General features: G+C 44.3%; 1 protein-coding gene and 1 pseudogene across 1 annotated transcript; one reads left to right on the top strand and one right to left on the bottom strand.

Moving 5' to 3' along the window:
- Positions 1-2793: 2793 nt before the first annotated feature.
- On the top strand, positions 2794-8517 carry LOC135541719 (T-cell surface glycoprotein CD3 zeta chain-like; the record flags this gene model as incomplete). The annotated part of the gene is made up of 7 exons (XM_064968028.1): positions 2794-2918; positions 6838-7010; positions 7141-7182; positions 7262-7336; positions 7441-7474; positions 7585-7655; positions 7963-8517. Coding segments are annotated over 7 exons (586 nt in total), but the record flags the coding sequence as incomplete, so codon positions are not given.
- A 149-nt stretch (positions 8518-8666) lies between these two features.
- Positions 8667-20653, bottom strand: LOC135542814 (POU domain, class 2, transcription factor 1-like; annotated as a pseudogene).
- Positions 20654-20810: the final 157 nt, after the last annotated feature.

Below are 20810 nucleotides of genomic sequence, written 5' to 3'. Positions count from 1 at the left end.
TCCTCTTACACGCTTATTAGAGAACGTGTCAGTGTTGTCAATAGCTTCTCCACTTTGAGCTTTATGATTTGCTCATTGTGTTTGCATTAGAGAAACAATCAATGTATTTCAACCTCTCCATTTAATTTTCAGTTAGCGGTTCTCTCCTTTCTGCCAGTTGGCTGTGCCATTTTGGGGAAGCTTTGTTTTTGAACCCGTCATAGAACAGTGTTTGGTGTGAGATACATTACTGTAACCATGACAGGGTTGGGGTTGTCTCTCACTCATATCCCACTGAGACAGAGAACCATGTAGGAGGGCCTTCTGTTTCCGCTCTCAACAACACAAGAGTTTGAAAGTTGATACTACCAGTTACACTAACTAATTAAATCCCAATGACAAAAAATGCAATAGTCTATTCAAAATGTTTTAATGCAATTCATCCAGCTAAATTGCACCCTTAATATTGGCCTGTGTGTTAAACTAAACTATGCTGTCATTGCTCAACAGGCTCTAAAGACTGATCAGCAATCTCTGAAAAATAAAACATAAACATGTTTTTTTTACTACTCAAATCATCTGATTATGTAATTGAAACAAACAGTGTCTTCAGAGGCAAAAGCTGAATGGAAATGTATTCGTCTTCCAAAAGAGTTTTCCGTGGGTGAAATCACATCACTCAATGACGGTACATCAAAGTTGCTGAGTGTCACTTTTTAAACAAGGATTTTAACACACCTACTTGATTCTCTCTTTCCAACAAACTTCTTCCGAGAAATGACAAATGTTGATGTCACCACATTGCAAAATAATCTATCAAAACAAAGATTTCAGTCCGTTTCCTTTTAGGAGACCAGTGGATAGATGGTATGTTCCATCAACACGTCACTGGCAGTACATGGTGCTAAAGTTGGCAATAAAAGACCTCAGCAGCAAACTCTTTAACAACAATTAAAACGCTTGTGACCTTTGACCTTACATTCAAATTGTCACCGTTTACCTGTGGCCACTGCACTGGTCAGGCCTGAGATGGACTAGACTGAGGCTACTATTCAATCAAACACACAATCCTTGTTTTATGGGCTATTTCAAAATGAACTCTCCCTTAATGTAATAATCAATGTTGGATTCACATACTCAGTGAAAAACAGGCGAGGTTCCCACACAAACGTAGACAAATTCCAATATTTCTGTTTAAAATATTTTTTTCTGGCAAATTCACATGCATACATTCACACACTCAAAACTGTGCAATATATTATACAACTGGAATCTGTTGTGTCTCAGGGTTTGAAATACGAACTCTGACCGCAATGCAGAGAGAGAGACCGAGATATGGCCTTGTAGCGATGCAGCTATTTCTTAAAAATAGTTATTAGGAAACAACCTGCGGAGCTCATCATGTCAGGTCTGATACACCTGCCCCCCACCACTTGTATCCATGCCCCCCCAGCCTCTCACTGACAGCTTCACACTCAAAGCTTCCTGTGTCAGATATCACTTCACGATGATCTGCGATCTAGTACATGACCGTAATCATACCTCACGTTTCATGGTGCTGGGGTTAATCACATTACATTAAATTTCCTGTCAGTAGACCTCTTACAGGACATGTGGTTTCTCCATATCCCTGTAGTTCAGTTTGGAGTGTGGGTGTAGTTGACCCTAACCTAAGGCGCACAACATGTAATCAGGGTTAACCTTCACTTGTTCACGTGTAAATGTGTTGCACAATGGAAGTATTGCACAATATGGTGCTATAAAGCATCACATTTGAGTATGAAGTAATGATGAACACAGATCAATTTTTTTAATGTCAACCTTAACGTGATGAACTATCTGGAGCAAGTACTTTGAATTGGAGACAAAGTATTGCGGGGTGGCAGGGTAGCCTAGTGGTTAGAGCGTTGGACTAGTAACCGGAAGGTTGCAAGTTCAAACCCCCGAGCTGACAAGGTACAAATCTGTCGTTCTGCCCCTGAACAGGCACTGAACACACTGTTCCTAGGCCGTCATTGAAAATAAGAATTTGTTCTTAACTGACCTGGTTAAATAAAGGTAAAATTAAAAAAAATGCTGTTCCTGCCACATGTGTTTGGCCCTTTCTGCAGAGGCCCCTGAGGAGGCTTTAACCACACTAAGGTTTACCTGTGGTGGGAAGGGAGAGACTGTCTGTAAGGCGACCACAGCCACGATCATGGCAGTGCTAGTGATAGTGGAAACGTCTCCCTCCTAGGTCAAAAGACAAAAAGTTACTGAAAACTAATCAATTGTTTACTGAATGACCTCATTGTAAATGTTGTTTTGTAGTATGTACACATTAAAAGGTGCTACTGTTCATTTAGTCAATCACTCACTCAATGTCCAATTCCGCTCAGTAAACTGTAGGCCATCTGTCATTAAACATCAGAATCCTCTTTTATTCCTACCCAGAATATGACTTGGTGCTGCTAGCAATTAACAATCTAGTGAGAGAAACAGAATTTACACAAACTGCTCTATTCATTCCGATCCGCTTTAGCCAACATCCGCACAGCGGCCGCTTCGGAGGTGCCGGAGGTAGGACTGTGTTAGGAGCTGTCAAATCCACAAGCGGCTCCTGGCATTATACCTAAAGCGGACATTGCCATTGGCTGCACGGAGTGGCATGAACAGAAATCCCATGCAGCCTTGTTTCTAAGTCAGAACAGTGGAATGTGAGATGTGATCTCCACCTCCATTATGACGATAGAAACGATTTCGTTGAATGTTTTTCAATGTGAGCGTCATGATTTCTAGAGCCTCCACTTTCTCCTTCTGAACTTCTAACGCCAGTGGGACAGTGTGGCTTCGTGACAATGATCGCAAGAGCAGCTGCTCGCCGATTTGTTGGCGCCAGCGCAGTTCCACCTCCTTCGACAACGGCGAAACATCTGCTATGCGGGTGTCTGCTATCGCCGGTTAACCCTTGATCTGATTGAAGCCAGAGTTTACATACATTATACAAAAAAGTCAAGTGAATACAGTTGATGCGGTGTGCAACGCTGTGCACTGCCTCCGTCCTCAGTCTCTACCGTTTACACTGAGTGTACAAGACATTAGGAACACCTGCCCATGACAGACTGACCCTGGGATCTTTGATGACAGCTGTTAAATCCCTTACTGATGTCAAAATCCACTTCTCCCCCCCACTGTTTGTCTGTTATCTTCCGTCCAGGTACCTAATGAATACGACCCAGCACCAGTCTGCTACTGGAGCCCTGACCCTGTCTTCTATGAGTCACATCCTGTGTTCTGCCATGGCTTTTAGTGCAGGTGACATGAGGCGATGGACATTTTCTTTTAGGCTGGTTCAACAACCCTGGTGGTACAGTGCTGCTAATGCAGCCGGACAAGTTCATCGGACCACATATCCTCCCTCTCTCATTCACTGACTGACACATGAGCTCTGACATTCAATAGCTTCTGCCTCCGTCCCACATGATTCACTGACTGACACATGTAGACTACTGCTCAGCCTCCTCTCTCATTCACTGACTGACACATGTAGACTACTGCACAGCCTCCTCTCTCATTCACTGACTGACACATGTAGACTACTGCACAACCTCCTCTCTCATTCACTGACTGACACATGTAGACTACTGCTCAGCCTCCTCTCTCATTCACTGACTGACACATGTAGACTACTGCACAACCTCCTCTCTCATTCACTGACTGACACATGTAGACTACTGCACAACCTCCTCTCTCATTCACTGACTGACACATGTAGACTACTGCACAACCTCCTCTCTCATTCACTGACTGGCACATGTAGACTACTGCACAACCTCCTCTCTCATTCACTGACTGGCACATGTAGACTACTGCACAGCCTCCTCTCTCATTCACTGACTGACACATGTAGACTACTGCTCAGCCTCCTCTCTCATTCACTGACTGACACATGTAGACTACTGCACAGCCCTGGTGGTCATTCACTGACTGACACATGTAGACTACTGCACAGCCTCCTCTCTCATTCACTGACTGACACATGTAGACTACTGCTCATCCTCCTCTCTCATTCACTGACTGACACATGTAGACCACTACATATCCTCCCTCTCTCATTCACTGACTGACACATGTAGACTACTGCACAACCTCCTCTCTCATTCACTGACTGACACATGTAGACTACTGCACAACCTCCTCTCTCATTCACTGACTGGCACATGTAGACTACTGCACAACTTCCTCTCTCATTCACTGACTGGCACATGTAGACTACTGCACAACCTCCTCTCTCATTCACTGACTGACACATGTAGACCACTACATATCCTCCCTCTCTCATTCACTGACTGACACATGTAGACTACTGCACAACCTCCTCTCTCATTCACTGACTGACACATGTAGACTACTGCTCAGCCTCCTCTCTCATTCACTGACTGACACATGTAGACTACTGCTCAGCCTCCTCTCTCATTCACTGACTGACACATGTAGACTACTGCACAACCTCCTCTCTCATTCACTGACTGACACATGTAGACTACTGCACAACCTCCTCTCTCATTCACTGACTGACACATGTAGACTACTGCACAACCTCCTCTCATTCACTGACTGACACATGTAGACTACTGCACAACCTCCTCTCTCATTCACTGACTGACACATGTAGACTATTGCACAACCTCCTCTCTCATTCACTGACTGACACATGTAGACTACTGCTCAGCCTCCTCTCTCATTCACTGACTGACACATGTAGACTACTGCTCAGCCTCCTCTCTCATTCACTGCAGGTGCAAGCGGACAGCAGATTGCAGTAGAAAACATCTCCACATCTCCACATCTACATGTATTATTACTAAACAGCAAGGGCTCTGTGCATGCAGACAGTTACCTGGAGGTCACATGATCATCCAGACACACAGATCAGGAAAAAAGAGAATTGAACTTTTCTGAATGTGGAAACACACACACACACACAACCTCCACACTCATTCACACACACATGTAGACACACACACACTTGTCTTTGTATTCACTGACTGACACATGTAGACCATACATATCCTCCTCTCATTCCCTCTGAAGGTAAACTCAGTTCAAGGCCAGGTGTTCTTAATGTTTGATACTCAGTGTATACTGTATACACTTCTTAATTTACTGACCACAGTGTTTCAGTGTCTCAGCCATCCTGAGGCCTGACCACAGTGTTTGTGTCTCAGCCATCCTGAGGCCTGACCACAGTGTTTCAGTGTCTCAGCCATCCTGAGGCCTGACCACAGTGACTTGTGTCTCAGCCATCCTGAGGCCTGACCACAGTGTTTGTGTCTCAGCCATCCTGAGGCCTGACCACAGTGTTTCAGTGTCTCAGCCATCCTGAGGCCTGACCACAGTGTTTCAGTGTCTCAGCCATCCTGAGGCCTGACCACAGTGTTTCAGTGTCTCAGCCATCCTGAGGCCTGACCACAGTGTTTCAGTGTCTCAGCCATCCTGAGGCCTGACCTCAGTGTTTCTATGTCTCAGCCATCCTGAGGCCTGACCACAATGTTTCTGTGTCTCAGCCATCCTGAGGCCTGACCACAGTGTTTCAGTGTCTCAGCCATCCTGAGGCCTGACCTCAGTGTTTCTATGTCTCAGCCATCCTGAGGCCTGACCACAGTGTTTCTGTGTCTCAGCCATCCTGAGGCCTGACCACAGTGTTTCTATGTCTCAGCCATCCTGAGGCCTGACCTCAGTGTTTCATGTCTCAGCCATCCTGAGGCCTGACCACAGTGTTTCAGTGTCTCAGCCATCCTGAGGCCTGACCACAGTGTTTCAGTGTCTCAGCCATCCTGAGGCCTGACCACAGTGATTCAGTGTCTCAGCCATCCTGAGGCCTGACCACAGTGTTTCAGTGTCTCAGCCATCCTGAGGCCTGACCACAGTGTTTCAGTGTCTCTTTCAGTGTCTCAGCCATCCTGAGGCCTGACCACAGTGTTTCAGTGTCTCAGCCATCCTGAGGCCTGACCACAGTGTTTCAGTGTCTCAGCCATCCTGAGGCCTGACCACAGTGTTTCAGTGTCTCAGCCATCCTGAGGCCTGACCACAGTGTTTCAGTGTCTCAGCCATCCTGAGGCCTGACCACAGTGTTTCAGTGTCTCAGCCATCCTGAGGCCTGACCACAGTGTTTCAGTGTCTCAGCCATCCTGAGGCCTGACCACAGTGTTTCAGTGTCTCAGCCATCCTGAGGCCTGACCACAGTGTTTCAGTGTCTCAGCCATCCTGAGGCCTGACCACAGTGTTTCAGTGTCTCAGCCATCCTGAGGCCTGACCTCATGGTTTCATCGGCTTCTGTAATCCTGATTGCGCCCTTATCGTCAGTCTCTCTCTTGAAGGGAGGCCAAACTGTTTCTAGATCAGATATGTCCTAGTGGAAATGACAGATAAGGAGGGGGAGGGTGTATTTTGCAGTCCATGGACCGATACCTATCGTTTGGATGTGGCTGATTTGGTCTCTAAGCTTTAGTCAGTCCTGGTACAAAGTAATTTGGAAATAGGTCTTTGCTGATGCCATATAAGTAACAGAAACACACACCTGGGGCTCACATAGGCAGTTATACCACCTCAGACTCAGAACGTGTTGCAGCTGAGGAAACCACTGAGCTAGATACAGCTCCACTCACCCCCACCACAAAAGGCCTAGAGTCACAGCAACCACACTGAGCCTGACTGTCATATGACTGTCTTCCTGAGACGCACAGAGAGAGAGAAGTGAAAAAGTTAACTGTTTCTGTTCTATACATGTGAGAAAGTGAGTGCACATAGACACATACCCACTCTCACCCACACACCTACTTCCATTCACCTTCCTGACATAATCTTTCTATCAGTGAGGGGTGGGTTTTACCGGGGTGTTTGTGTGTGTGTGTGTGTGTGTTCTCATTAATGTCAACCTCTCCCCTGCAGAGGCGCTGACCCCACTGTACGACCCTAAACTCTGCTACATTCTGGACGGCTTCCTCCTGCTCTATGGTCTCGTCATCACTGGACTGTTGCTCAGAGAGAAAGTGAGTCCAGGTTTACACACCACTATATGGGTAGATGCAGATTAACCTCTGACTGGATATACGGGTACCAGTTTGTTTTAGGACCAGTTATTGTCTCAACATATTTGGCTGATCTCTCTCTGTCTTGTAGTTCTTCAAGGGCAAGATATTGGAGGATGACGATATCTACACTGTGAGTAGTCGTGTGTGTGTGTGTGGCAGGGGGGGGGGTTGTGTTAATGATCCTGGAACACTGTCCCTGTGTTTTCTAGGATCTGAAACCTACGGACGGGGGCGGTTATGGACGAATAAACAGAAAAGATCCAGAGAGTGCAACGGCACGCGATGTAAGTGTGTGTGGATCTATATGTCGTGTAGAAGAATGAGATTCGTATTACCCCAATCATGCATCAAAAGCCTGATTCTGTGTACCTTGTTATATTATTCACAGAATCGCAGGAATAATGACGACACTTACACGGTACGTGCATTACCCAACATACAGTATCATTTCATGTTAGTTTAGATATTATAATAGATATGGATGTTTCTCATAACTCACTGTTTCCCTTCGCAGTCCCTTAAAAACCAACAGACGACACGTACAGGGAGATCGCTGTGAAGGACAATCAGCGCCGCAGGAACAGGAACGACCAGGTGTACCAGGTGTGTAGTTGAAGTTTATTTGTGGGATGCACAGGATACACATGGTTCACACAGTCCAATGAAACGCTTACTTGCACGTTCCCTATTGACCACGCCCCACCGCTGAAACCAACCAATTAACAAGGCCCGAATACACAAACAGCCCTTTCACTATTAGTTTCTCTCTGAGGGGACAGTGGTAGGGAAGTAGATGAGAGGGAAGGAAGTGTGCAGTGAGAGGTTTGGAACAAAGTGGATGAGGCAAGGGTTCAGTGAGAGATTTGGGATGAATCCTAGTTGACTGTGTCCCCCTCCATCTCTCTATCAGGGTTTGAGTGCCGCCACCAAGGATACCTATGACTCTCTCCAGATGCAGCCTCTCCCTCCTCGCTAACAGAAACATCATGGAGGATCACGCCTCGTCCAGCGGTCTGTCCTGTTTGCCTTTCTATCTGCAACCAGTATACTGCTACAGCGTTGTTGTATGCAACAGTTACATATCCCTCTTCTCAAATAATTTTAAATTGGTGAATAGTTATTTACCCACCAACATCTAATCACTGATATCTAGAACAGTCCTTGTTGTGTAAAAAGTATGTTTGCAGTTGTGTTACTCCCTTTTTATCTTACAGGCTGTTGTTGGAAAATTTGTAGACTTTTGTGCCAGTAACAATTTCATAACTGTCTTAATATATGAACTTGATTATATGTTATCACTATTTTATGACTTTAGCTCGTCTCTTCCCCCCCCCCATACACCCCCAGTCTGTAACCTTTGACCTTGAAACTCATTCTACCAACCCTTCCTCATTGGCTACTGCTTTTCTAGTTTATACCTGGAGTAATGTAATTAAATAATAAATCTGTAGGTTGTTATTTTGCATACAGTGTACAGTGTAATTGTGTTCTCTTCCCCTCATGTTTATAATGAATAATGTGCCTCAGCACTATAATAAAACCATTACAAAGATCTGATTATCAGGTTTGTCCTTTACCACTGAGTCTTCTTCTGCAAAGGAGAGACACAATGGCAACAATGTTACTACTTTTAATGTTTATAACCAAGTTACAGTAAGAGATTTTTCATATACATTTGTAAGTAAAAAAAAAACAATGTAATCCCCCAAATACAGCAGACAAACAGGTCAACAAGATGGGACATAGTTAAACGACTACGGTCTCCCTACGTTGTTCCCGTGACAACAGTGTGGCGTGATAGTAGTTGATATAGCAGTAGTAAGCTAGTATACTGTTGAGTGGGTGTGTTCATCATCTATGTAGTCTGCCAAGTAGTGACATCACACCTTGCATTGCCACAACCATGGGTGTCACCACCTAGTGTTAGTGTGACAACTGCTACCTCACTAAACGAGACAGGACGAAGTAGGGACCAGATTTGGAGTGGTGTACTGTAATCCGTTACGTTATCAGAAAAAAATCTTGTAATCAGATTATACTTTGGAAAAACTAGATTACTTCTTGGTTTACAAAAATGTTACATTGACACCTTTCTGTTTTATCAATTACATTAAATTAGGCATTGAAAACGCGAGTCAGACCACAAGTCAGAGACCACTATGACACAACAAATGTGTTTGTTTGGATCATTTTTGTCAACTTCTAATGCCTCTAAGGGGAAAGTAATCAGATTGTTACTGAGTAATCTAAGTTAGTTAACTGTTTACAATTTCAGATAACTAGTAACGGTTACATTTAGAAAGTAACCTACCCAACTCTGTGTGGGTGTTAGAAAAAGATATGCAGGCCTACACTTTTTGTTTTTTGTTGTTAAAGTATTAAATCACAATACACAGGCAGTGAATCGAGGCAGTGAATCCTAAAACATCCAAAAAGACCTTCCATTTGACCATCTACCAACAGTAAGATCATTCTGCATTGACATCCATACTGAATGAGAAAAACAAACAATTAAGCTCTTTTCAAAACACACTTTCTGCTTGACGATATCTTCCCTGAAATGTACCATATTATACATTGCGCTTTGGATGCCAGTGCTTGGTTCTGTATCGGTCTACTACAGTATAAATACGCTGTAGGGACGGGAGTAGAAAGGGCAGCGTGAAGAGACTGGGAATGGCCGTCAGAGGCCGGGATTCAATCCGGTCCTAGGTTATAAAGGTATTACGTATTTTAAAGGCAATGTTCCCTGCTTTTGCAGAGGTCCCATTCACGATAAATGCTGCATATGTTCAGCTCAATCAGAAATTGCCTTTAAAAGCCACAACGCCTATAACCCTGCGATCGGATTGAATCCCGGCCAGAGTATTCTTTGGTATTTGTGTAGATGAAACATTTAGCAGGATTTTTGCTTTGGAATACAGCTGGAGGAAAATATCTGCCCTCTACTTGATGTAGAAACAAAACAAGCAGATGTTAAGGGGTGGGTAATCATTTAGACTCCAGGGCCACATCGGGATTTCAAAATTCAGCGGAGGGCTGCACTTTTTGGGGCCCAGAAAAAGGGCAGTTATTTTAAAACGTAAAAGGTCCATTATAATTTAGTTTTAAAAGTTCAAAAGTTTCCTGGAGTGTTTTTTCATCTGGCCATATGTTGCCGTCACCTGCATTACTTGGCGTACAAATAAAACTAAGACAATGTGTAAGAGATGTGATGACTAACTGCACAACATTCAGGTAAAGCGACTACAAAGGACAGCAGCACCACTGATCTAAGTGTGTGTGTGTGGTAGAGCGTTATGTCTTTGGTTTCTTTTGAGATGCTGCCTCCTGGTGTTGAATAGGCCCAACAGTCCCAGATGAACCCAGCACTAGACAGCCTGTCCCCCCCAAGACTGGAACCATCAGTTAGGATGTTAGTAAAGTTTACAAACAGGTTGTTTTCTAACCTGCATTAAGTAGTAGTCTGCAGATACCATATATCCCATCCATTAAGGCCACAAAATAAATCATTTTCTCCCTTGTGATGAAAACATAAAGGCATGAAAAGTACACAGTGAAAACTTCTGGCTTTACATTTTTTTGATAAAACAGCACAACACAAAAGTAAAACAGAACGCAGTACATTTCCTTAGTTACAAGAGGACCATAATGGAAACAAGCATTTGGACTTTGTGTTTATATCCTCAGTTTGGTATGTGTATCTGTTGCCAGGTCAAACAAAAAAAAATCATGGATTTTAAATTGTCAAATCAAATCATTAAACTGCAAGTCAACAGGCCAGAAACGGATCAGTCCACACCCTGTGGTGTACTTTGGTCCAGTCACAACATTTCTATCCTACAGAGGATGTTAAAGATAATGCACTACATTCAATTACAAGAACCTACTAGTTCAGATAGAAAACAGGAATATTTAATGTATATATATTACTTGCATGTGAATAGAGCGCTAGACGTAAAGTAAAAATGACCCTCGGATACATATTTCAAACTTCTCAATATAGCAGAGCAAACCCACAACAAAGACTCCAGCAGAGATACAACTACATTTCCATAAGGCTTTGCAGGAAACCCCCAGAACAAACACACTCCACCAAGAAAAGATCTAGCCATCAAACCAGCTACAAAATGAAAACGCTAATGCTTTGGTATTTAGGATCAGACAAGAATAAAGTACCATTTGGGTGAATATATGACATAATAGCAGTAGTACTGGACACTGCAGTTACAGTGCATGTGGAGTCAGCTCATGTTGTGTATCAAGATATGATTCTCTGCTGTCGTCACCGTTTCAAACGTACAGCAAAGCTACAAAAAAAACAGGTAAACATTTCTACATTCTTAGAATTGATGGTTTCAGTTTTGCTTGACTATATATTGTTTTCTTGCTGCTGAGGTATTTCAATATATTATGTTGAGTCAGTACTGATTGCAGTACCCGGGGCTCTAGTGGCAGCATATTGGTCTTACGAGAAAGAATAAGCTCAGAGAAGGCCAGACCTGGACAATCTCCTTTAACTTGTACATGCAGTGACTCACTGGGAAATGGCTGTCCTGAGAATTACTTCAAGAGCATTACTCTTGTAAATACCTTCTTGAACTCATGTAATCCAAGGCAGATTCAGTATGGGCCATGCAACTCCACTATACTACTGACACCTTACCCTACCTTCTCCAGACACTCTTTTTGGTATCCTACCTGTCTTCTATAGACCTCGGCATAAGGGAGGAGAATATCAGAGAGAAACATCTTTGTTAGTCTTTGGAAAGTCCCCTTCAAAATATTGCATTAATCTCTCCCGCTCTGGAGAGGTCCATTAGATTAATCCCTATGTTACATTACACTAGGGTGATGATAATATAGAGCTAAGTCTAGTACACTAATATTTTTTGGGTTGGATAAAGGACATTCCAAGTTCTCTTGAAGTCTGCTGTTTTTAACTCTTCCCAGAGACTGCAGTAAAGCTCTCTCACAGCCTAGTGATTCTTTTTAAAGAGTTGGAACTATGTTGAAAAACATGTTAAAGCAACAAAACTTAATAAAAGTTTTGAAAAATGTACAAACGGCAAATATCAGAGCACACAACTAACCGCACAAAGAACATTTTAGGTAACATGGAAAAACAAGCAGAGAAATCTAATCTTTAGTTGTAAATCTGATGTCAACGGTCCAGGCCTGTACAACACGCCCTCAAGTAAAACTTAAAATTAGAGAACCTAACACACAGATCATCATGAAATCTCTCTAGAAAGTTAATCCATGTCAGTTTCATTCAATACTCAGCAAAATAAAATCAAACACACATTTTTGGTTTTAGAAGCAGTTCTGAGGAAAAAGAGATTCTATTGCCAAATCTCAATCAATCTTCGAAAGGACCGTTAGGACCCCTTGTGGCAGAGATAGGGAGGAAAACATCTTAATATTTTTCCAACAACAACTTTTTGGTGGTAGCAAAAAGAAACAAAGATTAAATAACGACCAAATGAAGAGGAGGAAATGGGGAGCGACCCACCCCGCGAGTTCATTCATTGGGCCTTAGAGGCTCTGACGATGGTGTTGACTGGTGTGGTTGCCGTGGTGATGGTGTTGGTGCCAGCGGTGAGTTGCAGGCTGAGGGCACTGGCAGGGATGAAGCTGACAGGGTTACTACCCAATAAGGACAGGCTCTGGGGGTTCAGGAAGAGTGGCGTGTTCACCATGCTGGGGGCGGAGCCAGACATGCTGGTGTTGGCAAATAGCAGGTTCCCGTTCCCGTCCAGGGTGGTGATGGGGAAGGACCCGCTGGAGGCCAGAGCTGTGAGGAAGGAGGAAGAGGGAAGGTTAGACTAGCATAGTGACTGGGGATCATTTCTCCCTGAGAAAGCAAGGGTTCCACATCCCTTCTTGTAACCAAAACAACCCTATTTCAGAGCTCTAGTGACTTTTAAACAAGCCAGAAAAGAACACATTAAATGCATATTTAAGTATGTATATAAAGGTGCATAGTAGCAGGGTGTACTTGCCACTCAACACACCTTGGATGGTGGCTAGCGCTCCTCCAAAACCTGCAGTAGTTAGGTTCAGTAAGGCCCCCCTGGAGGAGCAATGAGTCACTTATGTGATAATGGACAACATCTTTTTCACTTAGATACCGAGTGGAAACAGCACTTTGTGTCTGTGTGAGCCTCACCCTGTGTTGAACTGCGATGAGGGCATGAGACCCGGGCTGATTCCCGCCGCTGCAGCCGCCATTGCAGCCAGACCCCCGCCGTTGCTGTAGAGCATTTGCCCCGCCTGCGTCATGGTAACGGCTGGCTGTGACATGGTTGTCACGGAGGAGGAGGGTGTGAGGGACATAGAGGGGACTGTAGGGGTGCTGGAGATGACGGATGCTGTGTTGCCGTTGGCTGGCACCAGGGTCCTGTCTAGAACACAGGATGGTCAACATTACACCATATAATTAATATACTATCAACATCAAATAAATAGCTACAGGACAAAAGACAAGTCTGCATCACCTTCAGCGATGAGGGGAAAAAACTATCAATAGTTAGTCTGGATATTATTTTTGACGGCATATCGTATCGTTTTGATAATATATTTTTGCGCTAGTTTGCTGTACCAGCACTATTTTTTCTTCATAGCTTCAAATCAAATTTTGTTTTGTCACATACACGTGTTTAATAGATGTTGTGAAATGCTTGTTCTCCATCTTCTATTTAAATAGGAAGCCAATTTGTTTTCAGCACTTGTATTTCCCTGACTGATCAAAAGCAGTTCTCATGTCTCTCCCTCGTCCCTCTGCAGCAGACATATGGTGAGCAACATTTTTGGAACATCGAAATCGCAATAAAAATCATAGTATCAAATCGCAATACATTGTGAAACGTAATACATATGCTATCGGCACCTAAGTATGGTGATAATATGGCATTGTGAGGTCCCTGGCAATTCCCACGATCGTAGTCTGGATAAACTAATGCGGAATTGCTACTACCCATCAGTGTTGGGATTAGTTACTTGAAAAAGTAATATTACTCATTACATTTAACAAAAGTAACGGTTTATATTACTTTGCGTTACTTTCATGAAAAATATCTCAAAAGCTCAGTTTGACTGTGGGAGAGAGGAAGGTGAACAGCTCGCTCTACTTACTACCTCGGCTTTGATCACTAGTTTCTCCTTTCATCCGTGGCGCTGCCTTCCTGTGTCAGTCTACAAGTGCTGCACTATACAGTATATGGGCTGCTTAATTAGCCATATATAATGTAAGCCAAACATCAGCTATCAGTTGTGGTTATAGCCTGCACGTATATGGACCCATAGAGATGCAGAGGACGCACTTCCACTAGACGGTGAAGCCCTCTTTGGGCTTTGCCATCACAGAGACTATCAATGGAAAGATCAGACGAGTACACCCAAGACTAGAAAAACACACACGTACCTGTGAGGCTGAAGCTGGTGACAGGCAGAGAGGGGTGACAGTCACAGTGGTCTGGGGTACAGTGTTCACCAGGCTGGCAGTAGTAGGGGACGAGAAGATGGACTTCTGGAAATCTGAGCTGCTGGGAGGGTTGATCCTCTTCTCCTTCTGCCGGCGGTTACAGAACCACACCCGGATCACTTCCTTCTCCATGTTCAGCTGGTCTGCTATCAGGGAGATCTCGTCTGATGACGGCTTCTGGTTTTGCTGCAAGGGGACAAAAAGCACCAGACTCAGTGAGGGAAAGTAGACACCTAGTGCTGGCAGTGGTCTGTAGACACCCCGACTACTTCTAAATGCACGGCGTACAGTCAAACATCCCTTATTTGGGTCGAGCTCTTCTAAAAGGCATCTAAATCTCGTCTGAACAGGTACAATCTTCCTTGTTAGAACCAGGTCTTACCTGGATGAAGCTCTTCTCCAGGGCCACACGGATGTTGGTGTCGATGCTGGTCCTCTTCTTGCGGCGCCGGCTATTGAGGTCAGACGCCAGGCTGGGTGACCCGTGACCAGAGCCCAGGGGACTGAGGCTGGGGCTGGACTCTGAGCTCACATTCTCTGCAGCCAGAGGGACAAGGAGAGTGGGTCAGAAAACCCAGTGGGAGAAAAACTCAGATACACTACCCAAATATAAAAATGTACACAATGACAGCATTTAAAAAAATTAAAATAACACACACACCTCCCTTATGAGGACCTACCTGCGTCGTTGAGCCACTTCTCCAGCAGCGGTTTCAGCTTACACATGTTCTTGAAGCTCAGGTTGAGTGCTTCAAAGCGGGAGATGGTGGTCTGGCTGAAGTCATTACCATACAGCTTCCCCATGGCCAGCCCCACGTCACCCTGGAGGGAGAAGAGAGGGGGCAGGGAAAGTAAGACTGACATCAACCAGGTTGGTAGTATATAGGGTGAGTTCCCTTCCTTAAAAAATGTAGTTTGATGCACTGAGTATTTCGGAAAAAAACCTCAAGTACAATATAAATGCAATCCCTGGAACTCTTTCATATCTTGTTTCAATGGCAAAATAATGGAGGGAAGAAAATCAGTTTTGGATAAAATAATTTATCACAAACACAAAAAATAAAATAAATTATGAGCGTATTACAGCGGAAACCAGTCCAGAGTCCCTGCGCCATACCTGTGTGAAGCCCAGTCTGATCCTCCTCTGTTTGAAGGCCTTGGAGAAAATCTCCAGCTCCTCCAGATCATTGGCATCCTCCAGAGTGGGCGTGCCCAGACCTTTAGGGGGCGGGGTCTGGCTGTGGATGAGGAGCTGGCCAGGGGTGGCAGTTATGGTCCGTGTGGGAGAGGCCGGCTGTGTGCGATAGGAGAGAAAGATAGAGGGAGGAAGAGACGTGCATGGTCTGTGTTCCTGTCCTGAAACAACCCACAGCCACTAACAATTAGGCTATTGTGAAAAAGTGTGTTTCCCCTGACCTGTGGGGCAATTGTGATAGTTGGAGTCTGTAGGAGGTTGGCTTGGCTCTGAGGTAGTTGAGTGAGAAGATTTTGGGCTTGCAAAAGATCTGTCAAATGAGAGATGGTTTAGTGAAAGGTCCTGAAACATGAAACTACTTCAGTGCTGGTGTATAGCTTACTATGATACTGAAACATACTGGGCTGTCCCTGTGGAGTCTGGGAGATGAAGAACTGAGGCTGTAGCTGGGTGGCCATGGAATGACCTGGCTGGACCAACACAAACTGCTGCAGGCCCTGCTGCTGGAGCTGAGAGAGAGGAGCCAGTGTTAGACAAGTATGAGTCACTGTGTGTGAGTGAGTATATAACACTACAGTAGATCTCTTACAGGAGTGATGTGTATAGGCTGGGACAGTGGTAGTTGGGTGGTGATGGGGGTGGCTGCGGAGGCAGAGATGGCGGCCCCCGTGGTGCTGCTGTTCTGGGCCTGGCTGGCGGAGTGCTGCTGAACGGCTGCTGCAAGGAGCTGGGCCTGAGCCTGCTGGAGAAACAGCTGCTGCTGCGCTGGAGACAAGGTCAACTACACAAACAAACAGGGAGAGAGACAAGAGAAGAGATTGAAGGAGAGAGTGTGTGACTAAGAGAGATAAAAGGGGGCGTGTAGGTGTGTATCAGAGATTTAATCTGTGGCTTAAACCCTACTACTTTTAAATTATAAAAAGCCAGTGCAACCTATGGGGATATGACTGCAGAGAGAAGGTGGGAGTATTATAATCAAAGACTGGTTATGAGGTATATGTAAATTGGCATACATTTGCATATCCACCCCACCTGTTTCTAAGCGACAGTTGGAGTGGGCTAATTAGCATGCAGCAGACAGCGCGCTGGTTTTTTGTTTCAGCGAGAGGAGGCATGCCAGGCAGCAGGCTGCTGTACTACCATTTTAACGGCTAGTTCCAAGCTGGCGCCAGGGTAGCGGGCTAAAGGCGTCACCATGGTAACGCTGGACGCAATGAATGGACCCTTGAGTAGCCAAGGGGACGGGATCTTATCCGTCTTGCCTTGGTGTTAGATCATGTTGGCTATGGAGCTAACTGACTGATGGCTTGTAGAGTATTAGAGACTAAAAGTATGCAAATTAGCATTTCTGGATTTTGTTAAAAAAAAGAATAAAAATAATATGAGTAATGCGTGGGAGTGTGTGTGTTACCTGTTGCAGCAGAGCCTGTGACTGTGCGTTGGTGAGGGACATGACAGTCTGCTTCTGAGAGTCCCGGCCATTGGTCAGCACGCCTAGAGACGGAGGTCAGTCAGAACAACACAGTCAAAATCCTCCAACATACATCTTTACATTGGACCAAATATACAGACTCAAAGTTGTTACTACTCTGTTACCACAGTACAGCACCGAGGACAACACCATCGAACCTCAAGTCAGTTCAGCACTACATATTCTGTGATGGAAATTAAACAGGCCATAATATATAAAGACGGCCAAGCTCATTCCAAGAAACACATATTCCATGACATACTAAAGGCTCTAGCTGTAGTCAAAGAAAGGCTGTAGAAACTCACCTTTGACTACGTCCCCATTCTCCATGGTGCTTTTACTGGGCACTGACAGGTTGATTATCGTGTCTGAAACAGAGGGGACAATAGAAGCTTGTAAACCAGACGGCTCGGAAACAGCACATGACAATTCATTTATTCCTTCAGAAAACAAATTCAAAGGATCAACAAGTGTAGAATTCCACAAACCATCACAGGTGTTCTGGAATACTCTATTGTCATGACACGCGGTCCAATACTACTACTAGCATACCAATTGAATAGCACTGTATCCAAACCCAAAACATTGCTTCATTCAAGTGGAATGTGGTATGTTAGTGTGGATATTGGAACAGATCTCTCACACTGCTCTGCTCACCGGCTATTGCAGTGTCCACAGTCTGTGGCATCACCGGCGTGCCATCCAGGCCAGCTGGCACTGACCCCGCTCAGTTGGGCCCACTGACCAGGAGCAATCAGAACCCAGAAGACTGGCACAGCCAGGTGTGTTAAACAGAACACAACAGGAGGAGATCCGTCTAGTGTTCTCTTTCGCTCACTGTAACAACTAGCTGCTCAGCACACCGCCTCTCTCACTGTAACAACTAGCTGCTCAGCACACCGCCTCTCTCACTGTAACAACTAGCTGCTCAGCACACCGCCTCTCTCACTGAAACAACTAGCTGCTCAGCACACCGCCTCTCTCACTGTAACAACTAGCTGCTCAGCACACCGCCTCTCACTGTAACAACTAGCTGCTCAGCACACCGCCTCTCACTGAAACAACTAGCTGCTCAGCACACCGCCTCTCTCACTGAAACAAATCAACAAGAGTGTGGCAAAACAGTATTTCTGTCTTTTTCTCCTCATTTTCTCTCTCTCTCCCTCCCTCCCTGTGGAATGGAACAGAAACAAAGAGTGCAGCTGGCAGCGTAGCGCCCATAACGAAGCAGCGTAATCAGTATTCAGCTGATTAGAGCCGTATGCAAATTCAGCCCCCGTTTCTCATTAAGCCAAGGCGCCTGCTTTGAAGTTGCGGAGAGCAATTCATTTCACACAGAGCTCCGAAAGCTTTCTGCATAATTCAAAAATCTCTATAAATATTTATTAGCTAATTTGCATATTAATTGGATAGCTTTTAAGGAGTACGTGGCACGTGCCAAATAAGTTCACTCTTGTGCGCACTCTCTCCCTCGCAACTCTTATAATTTGAGGGCGAGGGGGATAAATTACTTCCAAGCTGTAGGCCCCACTTTGCCATTTGATAGCAAACTGATAGTAAACTTTGTTTCCAAATCCAAGACATGAAGGCGTGAGTGAGTGTAGGACTACGCAAACCCTTATCATGGCCTTCTCTTCAATGGCAAATCTCCAAAACAAAACATATATGACATTGAATTTGTATACGAGACTGATGGCTGTAGGCCTACACTGAACATGTTTGAGCTTCAGCAGACAGTTGTGGATAAGAGCCTTGAGTTCCATAAACCTAATTGGCACACAATGCATTATGCAAATCATTCAATTAATAGAATTTCAGATTAGCAATGAATTATGCTTTCATGTTATTGAAAGCCCAAATGCATAATGCAAAGTAGATAAGGGAGAGAGAGCGCGCACAGGAGAGAGGGGGCAGAGAGAGATGGCAGAGAAAATTCAGCGTATTCAAATAACAGACATCCAAAATATGCAAAACACCGATCATATTCTGTGAAATTGGAGCTGAAAAACAGTGCATAAGATTCCTCCTGAGCATTGGAGGCCTTGACACAGGGCTTTATGACACTCCGTAACATTCTAGAAGAGGTCCTTTACCTTCAGGTACACCACTACAGGAATAGACGGTAGTAAAAGGAAAAATGTGAAAGGAATAGGCTAAGTCAAAAATGTGATTGTTTTCAAAGAGACTAACTGATGGATAGCCTATGTGATGAGTAGTCTACATGAGATCTACAGAAGACCTTGTTCTTCCATCAACCTCTAGTACTACTAGTACACCGTGGGGTGGCTAGGGAGGGATCTCCTACCCAACTGTGTCACATTTACTCTTCAGAAAACATGGGCTGAACTGGTACAACTATAAAAGTTATTCCACTGGCATGCCTGTAGGCCTAGCGGGGAAGACACAAACAATGACAAACTTGGCCATTTCAATTTCAGTCTGCTTTCACTAGCAAACAGAACAAACCAGTTGGGAACAGTAGCCCTCTTTGCACAAAAAGTATTCAACCTGATAGCTAGTCTGTGACCTTGGCCTGGAACAGGTACATGCCTGTAACCAGAGTTACAAACGTGGTGGCAAACTCCACTCCAAGCGGTTTAACATTCTATCAAAAAGTTTTCGTTCAAATGTCGAAGAGAAGTTAGGAAAACTACGCTATAAAGATGTCAACGTTTCCATGGATTTTCAGAGTTTTCGTTGGTGCGATCTCATTGATACTGTACCCATAACGTTGACCGTGTTCATTGCTACAGTCAAGTTACTGTAGCCAGCGAGTAATGAAAATAAGTGATCTCCTCCTAGCGGTAACCCTCCCCCCAACTGCATTGCAAATAATAGATTTACTATTATTAGATTTACTGCAATTGTTGTATCAAATCCTCGCTAGATTCTTTCAAATTATTTCTAAACATACTTCTGAGATAAATGAATATGCAAAATGTAGCTAGCTGCTAGTTAGCACGAAGTAACACTAGCTATTTGCTAGCTAGTGTCCATGCAAGCGAAGCTAGCTCGTTAACTATTGCCTTTTTTTCTGTAGTTATGTTCCATTACATTTTTTGTAAGTGAGTTAAATAGCTAGAGCAAACAACTCAACAGCGTTGCCGATTACAGATAAAATATGTTAAATCGCTGTGACTTTTGGCTATGAATATGGAACGCGCACCACACAAAGGAGGGAATGTCTTCTCCTCGAACGACAACAACAATCCTGGTCAGCTTTTTTCCTCATACACGCGCCGGGTAAGATTGTAAACTAGAGCAACCATATGGTGCTGGTCTTTTCGTTTATTTGTCACGGAGTCAGACATAATAAAATATAATCTGCAAATGAATATGTAAAATGTAGTAATGATTACCTGGTCCTGAACTTTCATATTGGCTCATTACTCCTCCGTCAGCCATATTGAATATTTAAAACAAATGCATTCAGTCAACTATAGAAGCCCTCCCACCCAGGTTGTCACTATTTGACCACGCTAGAACCGACGGAAGTAGGCCTACAGCGCTTCAAAACCCCCAAACACGATTTTAAACACTTAGACCCGACCAACCACCAACCCTAACATAATCCTACAATTCGTTTTAGAACAGATATCGTCTGTT

This window comes from Oncorhynchus masou, chromosome 6 (genome assembly GCF_036934945.1).
Source record: "Oncorhynchus masou masou isolate Uvic2021 chromosome 6, UVic_Omas_1.1, whole genome shotgun sequence".
Lineage (NCBI taxonomy): Eukaryota > Metazoa > Chordata > Actinopteri > Salmoniformes > Salmonidae > Oncorhynchus > Oncorhynchus masou.
Note: the sequence above shows the minus strand (reverse complement) of the source record. Positions and strands in the feature narration are given on the sequence as shown.